At 36.7% G+C, this 12,376-nt stretch overlaps 1 protein-coding gene across 4 annotated transcripts in view; it reads right to left on the bottom strand.

The window, feature by feature from the left end:
* GOLM2 (golgi membrane protein 2) overlaps positions 1 to 12,376 on the bottom strand; it is a 108,232-nt gene that overhangs the window by 51,903 nt on the left and 43,953 nt on the right. For 3 of the 4 annotated variants that reach the window (XM_077764505.1, XM_077764502.1, XM_077764504.1), the window contains exons 3-6: positions 11,521 to 11,623; positions 9,712 to 9,802; positions 7,757 to 7,901; positions 7,355 to 7,435 (exon numbers count right to left, since the gene is read on the bottom strand). In XM_077764505.1, the coding sequence (XP_077620631.1) occupies positions 7,355 to 7,435; positions 7,757 to 7,901; positions 9,712 to 9,802; positions 11,521 to 11,623 (420 nt within the window). The remainder of the gene's footprint in view (positions 1 to 7,354; positions 7,436 to 7,756; positions 7,902 to 9,711; positions 9,803 to 11,520; positions 11,624 to 12,376) is intronic. The other variant, XM_077764503.1, reaches the window with a different exon arrangement.

Genomic DNA, 12,376 nt, shown 5'->3' on the forward strand with positions numbered 1-12,376 from the left:
ATACCACCTCACACCAGTGAGAGTGGCTAAAATGAGCAAATCAGAGAACATAAGATGCTGGCGAGGATGTGGAGAAACGGGCACCCTCTTACACTCTTGGTGGGAATGTAAACGGGTACAGCCCCTCTGGAAAACAGTGTGGAGGTTCCTCAAAAAATTAACAATAGAACTCCCCTATGACCCAGCAATAGCACTGCTAGGAATTTACCCAAGGGATATAGAAATGCTGAGGCAAAGGAGCACATGGACCCCAATGTTCATAGCAGCACTCTCAGCAATAGCCAAAACACAGAAAGAGCCTAAGTGTCCATCAACGGACGAATGGATCAAGAAGCTGTGGTTTATCTATACCATGGAATACTCCACGGCAATGAGAAACAATGAAATCTGGCCATGTGTAGCAACATGGATGGACCTTGAGGGTGTTCTGCTGAGTGAAATAAGTCAGGCAGAGAAGGACACATATCATATGTTTGCACGTATAGGAGGATTAGGAGGAACTTAACAGAGGACCAAGGGGGAGAAGAAGGGGGGAAATGGTGGGGGCAGGGGAGAGAGGCAAACCATGAGAGACTCTTGAATGCTGACAAAAACTGAGAACTGATGGATGTGGGGGGGGGGGGTGGGCGGGCATGGAGGAGGGCACTTTGGGGATGAGCACTGAGTGTTATGTGGAAACTAATTTGACAATANTTGTGGGGATGAGCACTGGGTGTTATGTGGAAACTAATTTGACAATAAACTATTTGTAAAAAAAAAAAAATTAATCAGACACTCAACCAAATAAATGAGCCACCCAGCTGCCCCTTAAAAGGCTTTTTAAGGCAGAAATAATACTGAAAATATTGGAACGTATATATAAGTAAAATATACAATAACAGCATAATGGATGATGCAAGGTAAATGGAATTGTATTTTTGTAAATTTCTAACATTTTACATGAAATACTACAAGATAATTTCTAAGTCGACCATGATATATAAAGAATGCATATAGCAATCCTTGGAATAACCACTAAAACACAATACTTTAGAGGTGTAGTTTTTAAAAAGTGAGAGAAACTTGCACCAACTAAACCCTCAAACTCACTGAAAGCTAACTATCCTATCCTCCCTGGGTATTTTCTAATTCAAGACCCTATTTTGATTCCTTTATTCTTAATTGTGGCCTCATAAAATATGACAATGAAAGAAATGTCTTTCTTCTTTTTAAAGTTTATTTATTTATTTTGATGGGGGGAGACGCAGAGGGAGAGGAAGAGAGAGAGAATCCCAAGCAGGCTCCATCAAAGCAGAGCCAGATGTAGGGCTGGAACCCATGAACTGTGAGATCATGATCTGAGCCGAAGTCAAGAGTCAGATGCTTAACTGACTGAGCCACCCTGGCACCCTGAAAGAAATGCCTTTCAATTACAAACCAATGTACCATTAGAAGTTTATATATCTTTAGTAACAATTTCCAGTAATAAAATTTGGTATTATGATAATGTTTTTTTCCTCTACCAAAAAAAAAAAAAAAAAAAAAAAAGCTCAATTTTACATAATTTGTTTCTTTGAAACCTGTTCTTGAAGGGTCAGATAGTGGATATTTTAGACTTGGAGGCCATACTCAACTCTGCTGTTCTACCACAAAAGCAGGCATAGACAAAACATAAACAAATGAACAAGATAATGTTTAAATAAAACTACTTATTAAAGCAGGCAACCAATCTGTAGTTTGCCAATTCCTGTCTTAAAGAATGCGTAAGAGAAAAATTTATTTTAAATATGTCTACAGTGATTTAATTTGATAAAACTTTCTTTTTAAGTTTATTTATTTATTTTTGAGAGAGAGAGACCAAGCGCAAGTGGGGAAGGGCAGAAAGAGAGGGAGACACAGAATCTGAAGCAGTCTCCAGGCTCTGGGCTGTCAGGACAGAGCTTGTCACAGGGCTCAAACTCATGAACCATGAGATCATGACCTGAGCTGAAGTCGGATGCTTAACCAACTAAGCCACCTGGGCTCCCCTCGTGGTAAAAACTTTTAATGTATTTTTACAAATTTAGATATTTCTTCTATTTTTTAAAAATGCTTTTATTTTATTTCTAGGAGAGAGAGAGAGAGACAGCGTGAGCAGGGGAGGGTCAGAGAGAGAGGGAGTCACAGACTGAAACAGGCTCCAGGCTCTGAGCTGGCAGTCCGCACAGAGCCCGACGCGGGGCTCGAACCCACGAACCGCGAGATCATGACCTAAGCGAAAGTCGGACGATTAACCGACGAAGCCACCCAGGCGCCCCTAGATATTTCTTCTAAAAGCTCTAATGATTAGAGAAAGAATCTTAACCAAAACAAAAACAAAAATTCTAACTACGTTTCTTCTTTAAAACATAATATTTTTGGGGCGCCTGGGTGGCTTAGTCGGTTAATCGTCCGACTTTCGCTTAGGTCATGATCTCGCGGTNATAATATTTTTTTCTCCTCTCAAACATCACTATAATTACCTCTCTTTAATTTTTAAAATATTGTTTAGTTTTGAATAGGTAGTTTATCAAATTATGAAACTTGTGAAATTTTGAAACACAAATCCAAAAGTTCAAGAGATTGTATGTTGAAAAGTAAGTCACCTTTTTATCTCCATCTTCATTCTTCTTTCCCAGAATAATCAGTATTACTCTCATCTAGAGCAGCACTGATGTAATGATGAAAATGTTCTATACTTGCACTGTCTAGTACAGTAGCCACTAGCCACAGGGGACCCTTAAGCACTTGAAGTGTCACTAGTTTGACCAAGGAACTGGCTTTTTAGTTTTATTTAAATTTGATATATAAATAAATACATGTGACTAGTGGCTATTGTATTAGGCAGTGCACATATAGAAAAAGCCTCCAAGAGAAGTGCTTTTCAACCTTATTTACATAATACAATCATCTAAGAAACACATACACATGCAGTGCCCAAGCTGCATCTCAGACCAAACACATCAAAATCTCTGGGTTGGGACCCAGATGTAAAAAATTTTTTTTGACTTCTCAGTGATTTCATATATAGCGAAGGTCAAAAGCCTCTATTCCATAAAATTAATTATCTTATAGAGTACCTCTATCTAATGCATATTAAAAAACCAAAAGAGATAACTTTCTAAGTTATTAATTAGAAAAGAACGTTTAATTGTTCAGGCACATAAAAATTTTTGTATCTGCCAGAATTTTCCCCAAAGTAAATCATTAGAGGCAATTTTTACTATGAGATTAACTGAACCTTAAAACTAGAAAAAAGTTTCCAAGTAATAAATAAGATTTTTTTCTCTGTTGATATTCATGACATGGCGAAGATATCTGCATTACATACTACTAAAGAACACTCAAAGATCAGTAAGGAAAATAGCAAAAATCCAACAGAAAAATGGGCAAAAATGATTAGCAGGTAATTCATATAAGAAGGCAACCAGAATGGCTAATAACTATATGAAAAGATGTTTACTGTCACTAGTACCATAGCACATTTAAGTTAAAATAAGATAACATTTCATAACTGTCAGATTGGCAAAAAATTAAAGTATAACAAACCAAAATGTTAGTGAGGATGTGGATAAACAGAAACTGTCATATATTACTGGTAGAAGTATAAACTGATATTAATGAAGCTGAAGATATTCTATAATGCAAGAATTCTTTAAAAAATTTTTTTAACTTTATTTTTGAAGGAGAGAGAGAGAGAGAGACAGAGCATGAGTAGGGGAGGGGCAGAGACAGAGGGGAAAAAACACAGAATTCGAAGCAGGCTCCAGGCTCCAATCTGTCAGAACCTAATGTGGGGCTCAAAACCACAAACCGTGAGATCATAACCTAAGCCGAAGTCAGATGCTTAACTGACTGAGCCACCCAGGAGCCCCGATGCAAGAGTTACTTTAATTTCATGTCCTTGTACACACTTTTGCAACAATTGTGCTAAGAAGTGTTTATGGGTTACCAGTGTGCTGAGCTATTGATCCCTTCAACTCTTAGTGACTGAGTAGGGCCTGGGACAGCTAAGTCCCTAGTCACATTTTCTAGTCAGCAGCAGCCTCACCTGCTTAGCTCAATGTACTAGTTGAATATCAGTATCTAGAGACTCTCATGTGCATAAGAAGACATAAACAAGAATGTCCACTGTGGTATTGTTTGAAATAACAAAAAACTAAAAGTGGCCTTAATGTGTATTATATGTGAATGTGTAAATTATGGTACAGTTATACCATGAAATGATTTTAACTGTTAAAAAGCCACAGGAATAACACAGCAAGTCACAAAAGCATAATATTGAGGGGGGGAAAAACAAGTTATAGAACAATATACATAAAAAGATACCATTTATTTAAAATTTGAGGCAGCAAACAAAATAATACTTTATAGTTTTATAGATGCTTACAAATGCAGTAAAAGTCTAAAACTATGTATGGAAATTGATACAGACCAATATCAGCATGGTAGTTACCTCTGGGGAAGAAGAAACAGGAATAGGATCTGATAGGTAAACAGGGAGGCTTCAACTTATCAATAATGTTTTATTTCTTTAACAATAATATCAGTAACAGAAATATCTGAAACAACTGTGGCAAAATGTTATGTTATTTTTGTGGTTTTCTTCTGGGGGGGAGTAGGTACTTGGCTATTATGTTATCTTATTTTCTTGTATGTTTGGAATGTTCTTTAATCTAAAAAAGTTTAAAACTAGTGATATAAATATGTAACCGTCTAACATCACAGGTGCCTACATATCATAAAGATAAACATCCAGGTAAAGAACAGTACAGGTTAAATGATAAGACACCTGTAAGATCTTGGTAACCAGCTCAAATCAACATTAAAAACAAACAAAACCCACTGAGGTTTAGCTCTATGGTTTGGGGAGCTGAGAAGCTGAAACATCATGCTAATCATAGGCACAGGCGATATACTCCCTTGACTGTTTCAGGGCTACATCTTAAGATAGTCAGCACTGCTCTGCTATAATTTCTAGTACAGGCCTGGCTATCATAAAACAGTAACACATAAAAATCTGTTTTAAAATGACAAGGATGTATTCGTTTCTCTACTTCTGTGGGGTTACTGCCTCTACAGCCATAAGGGACTACACATATACACCAAACTGGGACTCCACATATACAGCAGAATTTGCACAGGCATTAAGAATTCTGGCATGAACTACATCACAGAGAAAAGACAACACTCAGTAAAATGAATGACAAGAAAACAAATATGTTTCTAATGATGTGCAATAGCCATCATAATAACAATAGTAAATAGTAACTAAGATTTATATAGCACTGGCTATGTGCCAGGCACTGTTCTAAGTGCTTTACCTTTAAATCTCACATTTATGCTAAGGTTGGAACTGTTGTTATCCTATTTCATAGATCAGGATAAGAGCAAATAAATAGTTGTCACACACTTGTTAAAAGATGGAAGCCAAGGGCTTGAATTCAGACAGTTTGATTCCAAATACTATTGCCTTACCATTATGCATATTCTGGTAATTCAACTATACACATTTACTGGGACCCTGTTATGTGTAAAGCACCATGCTAGGAGCTCAAGGTACAAAGATATGATGTGGCTTTCCTTTGTGTATGCATCTGACTGATTACACAACTCAAAGCTTCTTTTCACCAGTTACTATATTGCAACAATCTTTATACTCAAAATATTTATCTAAATAATTAAGGACAACTGTTATGAATAATGATCTTCAAAGCATAGCGCCAACAGTTTAAAGAGTTTCAAAAAGTAGGGATGCCTGGATGGCTCAGTCGGTTAAGCGTCCGACTTTGGCTCAGGTCATGATCTCACGGTTCATGGATTCGAGCCCCATGTCAGGCTCTGTGCTGACAGCCAGCTCAGAGCCTGGAGCCTTTTTCAGATTCTGTGTCCCCCTCTCTCTCTGACCCTCATGCTGTCTCTCTCTCAGAAATAAATAAAACATTAAAAAAATTTAAAAAGAGGTTTAAAAATTAATCCAGAGGACTTTTTTTTTAATTTTTTTTTTCTGAGAGAGAGAGAGAGAGAGAGAGCGTGCAAGCATGAGTGGGACAGGGAGAAAAGAGACAAGAGAATCTGAAGCAGGCTCCAGGCTTCGTTCTATCAGCAAAGAGCCTGAGTGGGGCTCAAACCCATAGACCACGAGATCAAAACTGAGCCAAACTCGGATGCCCAATTGACTGAGCCACCCAGGCGCCATCCAGAGGACTTCTGGTTTCTGGTTCCACATGTAAGAAGCTTAGAAGTTGCCAATCTAACCTAACAACAAGTAAAAAGCTAATAAACAGGTTGAAAAATCAAGAATTCTTTTTGAACAAGAGAGAAGAGGAGTCAGGGCAAACCACTATTCCTAAGAATGGAGATGCAGAAAGGTATACAGGGAGTCATGGTTTACAAAAGAGACTCATGAGCAGAAAGTGCCAGGGTAGGAAAACCTGAACTATAATAGATGTTCAATTTGGACACCTTACTGAAGGCTAAGTGTTGACAACTCAGAGAGTTAAAGTTTTCGGGGGACCCAGACATAGGGAGGCTACTGACAATACTGTGAGATTTACCTCTAAGAGGCTCAACTATATTCCCTTAGTAAATATTGGGGGGAAAAAACAAATGAAAATGAAAATACAACAATCCAAACTCTATGGGATGCGGCAAAGGCAGTCCTAAGAGGAAAGTACATTGCACTCCAGGCCTATTTCAAGAAATTAGAAAAAGCACAAGTGCAAAATCTAACAGCTCACCTAAAGGAACTAGAGGNGACGAATGGATCAAGAAGATGTGGTTTATCTACACGATGAAATACTACATGGCAATGAGAAAGAATGAAATCTGGCCTTGTGTAGCAACATGGATAGAACTTGAGGGTGTTATACTGAGCAAAATAAGTCAGGCAGAGAAGGACAAATACCATATTTTTGCACTTATAGGAAGATTAGGAGGAACATGGGGGAGAAGAAGGGGGGAAATAGTGGGGGAGAGGGAGAGAGGCAAACCATGAGAGACTCTTGAATGCTGAGAACTGAGGACTGATTGGTAGGGAGAAGGGGGAGGGGGGCATGGAAGAGGGCACTTGTGGGGATGAGCACTGTGTGTTATATGGAAACCAACTTGACAATAAACTATTTGTGTAAAAAAAAAAAGAAAATGTTCAAATATGGTTCAACCTTATCAAGGCAAAAACAAGGACTTTATACATTTTAGCAAATAATTTTTAAACCATTGTATCCTAAACAAGTCCTGGCAATTAATGGATAGTTAATTAACAGAAATATCAACACAGATATAGGACTTTTCCCAAGTGACTATGACTTTTACTCAAAAAGAGAGTAGGGTAAATACTCTGATAACTTTTACTTACCAGTGGGAAGATCTTCAACTTTTGCAAGGTCATTCTCTTCTATTCCAGGCATTCCTGCATCACCACCTCGTTTGATTTGTTCTGCCCAAGAACAAAAGATGTAATTCTTTATTTTTCCTTACATATATTGAAAATGATTTGAAGGAATGTAATAATCAGTTTCTAAAGCAATAGGCTACATTCACTGCATATCTTTATATCTTGTTTTGGACACAGCTGTAACACTAAAACAATTTATTCTTTTTTTCTTCTCTATCAAAATATTCAAATGTGAAACAGCACTAACACCTATTCACAACTGAACTAAAATCAAACAGTATTCTTTATGACTGAAAATGCTCACTTAAAAATGAGAAGAAAAAGTCAATATCCTATTAATACAAAACAAAATAATAGTAATACCTTTCCCATGTGGAATATGATTGCTTGAGGGTTCTTCATTCTTATCTGCAGCATTCTCGGGTTCTTTCAGAATGTTTTTAGGTACTGCATGATTGTTTATACCCAACTCGTTTCCATCTTTTGAATCAAACTTGTTTGACTCCTGCTGTTAAATAAAGATTTGGTAACAGTTAATAGTTTTCATTTCAAGATTAAACAACACAACTGCTAAATGTTCTGAAACAGTTCGTTTTTTGAAACATATACTATGGGTCCAAATTCCAAACACTTGAATATATGGGATATAATATTATTTTCTGTTCAGTTTTTATACCTAATACGAAATCAAAGAATAACACTTTTTAAAGTTTCTAATTATAGTAAATGGTCTAAAATGTTAGGCAGAGGTAATTCTCTCTGGCTATGCTGAGGGAATGATTCTGCAAGAAGACAGTCTTGCTGAGCACTGTAGATTGCTATGGAGACCTACAGTTGGGCAGTGAGTTAGGTGCTATGGGCAGGGTGGGTTCTCTATAGGCCTGTTATAATCGAGCAGGATGGTGGACTACAGGAGGTTGGCACATGGGAGACGCCTGAAGTGTGACAGATGGTTAATGACATTGCCAGGCTTTTCCAGAAGCTGAAGCACAAGGTTGGAAAAGAGGCAACCTTGTTCCTAGGTGCACTGGCCACCCAACACAGGAAACAGCAGAACAATACACAAGTCAGTATTCCTTCCAACATGCTTCTAACTCTATCATCTCCTTGGCAACTTGAATCTTCAGGTACCTGTTTAGACCTGACTCAATTCTATTGGTGGGCCAGTTTTGTTTTTTATATTGGTTGAGTGGCCTCAGTGAAAAAATGGGAGAGGCAAGGAGTTAAATACACATGCTTGTGTTGCCACATAGGTCCTTGTACTTAATATTTAATATATATAGAAATGTTTTGCCAACTCTAAAGCACTATGCTATTATAGTTATAGCATAATAATTACAACATTATAAAAAACAGCAGTATTTTAAAAATCCACAGGAAATCTAGAATAGCAAGAGCCAAATTATAAGAGTTTGTCACAATAAAGATGACTAGGTGTTTTGACAATCAGGTATAGGTATTCCAGTGTGTGTGGCAGATAAAATTAACCATAAACATTTGCACTCTGCTTCATTGTTTACAAACTATTTTCTTTTTCTTTTTTTTTAAAAATTTTTTAGTGTTTTATTTATTTCTGAGAGAGAGAGAGACAGCGTGAGCAGGGGAGGGTCAGAGAGAGGGAGATACAGTATCCAAAACAGGCTCTAGGCTCTGAGCAAGCTGTCAGTACAGAGCCCTACGCGGGGCTCGAACCCACGAACCGTGAGATCATGACCTGAGCCCAAGTCGGACACTTAACCGACTGAGCCACCCAGGCGCCCCTACAAACTATTTTCAAATCTATCCTCCAGAGGCACCTGGGTGGCTCAGCTGGTTAAGTGTCCAACTCTTGATTTTGTCTCAGGTCATGAGCTCATGGTTCATAGGACTGAGCCCATGGTGGGCTCTGTACTGATAGCACAGAGTCTACTTGGAATTCTCCCTCCCTCCCTCTCTGCCCCTTTCCTGCTTGGGTGTGCTTTCTCTCTCTCTCTCAAATAAATAAATAAACTTAAATTTTAAAAAAAGAAGTAATTGATTTGTCAGTAAAGTTGTATCCACTTTACAATCTGAGAAATATATTAATAGCAAAAATTTTTTTTAAAAGATAAAAACATTTAGCTCAAAATTAGTTTTAAGAGTTGAGGTTATATTTTTGCAAATGTCTAATTCACTCAGCAATAAAACCACTATAAGTCATTTTTTCAATTAGGCAGGCTAGAATACTTAAAAATGTAATGTTTTATGACAAAAGTACATATTTTCATTTTAAAAGTGTATATTTAAATTACAAGATTTATAACATGAACATATTTTGATTTAAGTATTTTTAAATTTACCTTTTGTTCCTGCAAAAACTGGTCTGCTAACTTTTTAATATTTTCCTCATGCTGTGCTCTTAACTCCTTGATCTGTTGTCCACACTGAAAACTAAATTACAAAGTCATTCTTTTAGGCTATATTATCTTGCATTGACTTCTCAAAGTTGTCTAGAAGTTGAAAACATACATCTATAAAGCATGCAGTTAGCGGGAGAAGGGGCACAGAAGGACAAAGCAGGCATAAAAATAGATCACAGTCAAAATTCCTAGAATATTTGAATCTTTAATACAGGATAAAGAATACTGATAAAGCCAATTAAAATAACAAATTAGAAAGGTAAAAATCATTTTTATAAAGTTTTATTCATAAAGAAACAAATATCAAAGCCAACTTCAGTCACAGAAGAGAAAAACCCAAGAGAAAACCATGAGACCAATATATAGTAATAAATGAGAAAACAGAATTATAAGAGGTGATAAGGAGTGGCAGCAGATGATTCATCCAATAGTTCTCATTTTCAACACAATATTAAGAGTCTATAAACTTTAAGAAGAGCAAGAATGGAAGAAACCAATAAACAAGAGAATGGAGTCATTCATTTCTCTTCAGAGAAAATGTGAAGGAACAAAAACAAAGATCGGGAATTTCCAGTGGACAAGTAGTCAAAGAATACAAATACACCATTCATGCAAAAAGAAAGACGTAGTTAAAAATATACAGATAAATGTTAACTTTCAGCATTAAAAATGCAATTAAATTTCCTATATGTATATATGATAGTATTTTATTCCTAAATTAGCAAAATTAAGTCCAAATTATAAAAGCTAATGTTGGTGGGGCTGTGGGGAAACATTTACATTATAAATTAGTACAACCATTATAGAAAACAATCTTTCATGTATGTGATAAAAGCAACAAAACAAAAAAACATTCTGTCTCAGGAATTCTATATTTGAGAATATACACCAGTGAAATAACATGAGAGGGAGAAATCCTTTTTACATAAAGAATTTTATAGCTGATATTCATAATAGTAAGATAAGGAAAATAGTTCAGTGATTGGGAGAGATTAAACAAATTTTGGAACATTAACATGCTGGAATAATAAATTACGTCTGAATATACTAACCCTTTAATCCTACTGACATACTGAAAATTATTGAATACTGTCAGCTTAAAATACATTTATATAAGTAGATGCATACTGGTAACCTATAAGACTAAGAAATCAGAAATGGATAAGCCATGCTTTGAAATATGTTGAATCTTCTAAATTTTGGTATGCAGCCCTAAAAAGTACCCTTCACTAAAAAATGGATTAGAGATATATAACAAAGGTTTTTAAAGAGTGATTGCTACAAAGAGGTTCTCCAAGATCATCAACAATTTAGTTCAGAGATGTACAAAGGGGACTGAAATGCCAAACAGAAGAAGCAGCTGGCACCCAGTCAGACCCTCAGCTATTCTGGGGACCTCTCTCAGAATCGGCTTCATCTTCTGGATGCTTTTCAGAAAGAACCACAGAATCTTCTTTCAGTCTTTGCACATCTAATGCAATGAAACTTGGGCCTTGTAAGATTTTCTGACTCAAAATGAACTCTGCTATATGGGCAGACTAAACATATCTTCTAAAAGGTATTCTCATAGTGTTTAACATATCAAAATAAGAGTTTGGATTTCAAAGAGGCATAGGGAGACAATAGAAAAGAAACTTTAAAAATCTAAGAAAATTAAAGAAGAAAAGAAAAACAGAAGCCAGAAAGGAAGAAATAAACTGTCCAAAAGCTGGACACATATTCCAGATTCATAGCTATCTAGCTTCTCACCTCTCATATTCTAACCTCTTCACAAGGTAAGTAGTGTTCTTCCTATAGTCCTGAAGCTGGTCTTCTTGTCGAAGAAACTCCTGACGAAGCTCAGCAAGTTGCTCTATCCAAACAAGAATCAAAGGAATAAAGTTTACTTACTCTAATGCTTCTGATCGAGAAGTTACAGGATTTTAAAAACTTATGTACACTTCTCAATTTCTTTACTCAAACTCTCAGGGAATTAAATTATATAAATAGTACCACATTTAATTGCCTTTTATAACATATGCATAAACTTATCTGCTTTATAAAGGTGTTGGGTGGCTCAGTCAGTTAAGTGTTCAGCTTCAGCTCAGGTCATGATCTTGCGGTTTGTGGGTTCGAGCCCTGCACTGGGTTCTGTGCAGATAGCTCAGAGCCTGGAGCCTGCTTCAGATTCTGGTCTCCCCCCAACCTCTCTCTGCCCCTCCCCCACTCACGCTCTGTCTCTCAAAAATAAATTAAAATGTTTATTAAGGTGGGGGGAAATCATATTTTTTACATATACTGGCCATGGATATAGAATTCAAGGTTTCTTTCTCATTCTGAATCACACCTGACTCCCAGCTTAAGGTGCCAATCACTTTAGATCTCTTTTTTAGTTCTGCTACTAATGCTAGGTCCACATAGAACCTAATTGCATTTTCAAAGCTCATAATTCCTGGACAAGAGCTAAGAGTTTTAGTTGTAAAGAATAACATGAAATTCTAAGCTGGACAGTAGATTGAAAGTGAGGCCAGCTGCTCTTTTGTGAGCATTTAATACATAACCACTGGCCCCAGATTTTCTACAGTTGGTCCCTCTTCACGTGACCCTACAAATAAAAGAAATTCAG

Source organism: Crocuta crocuta, unplaced genomic scaffold, assembly GCF_008692635.1.
Source record: "Crocuta crocuta isolate KB4526 unplaced genomic scaffold, BGI_CrCroc_1.0 scaffold102, whole genome shotgun sequence".
In the NCBI taxonomy this organism is placed as follows: Eukaryota; Metazoa; Chordata; class Mammalia; order Carnivora; family Hyaenidae; genus Crocuta; species Crocuta crocuta.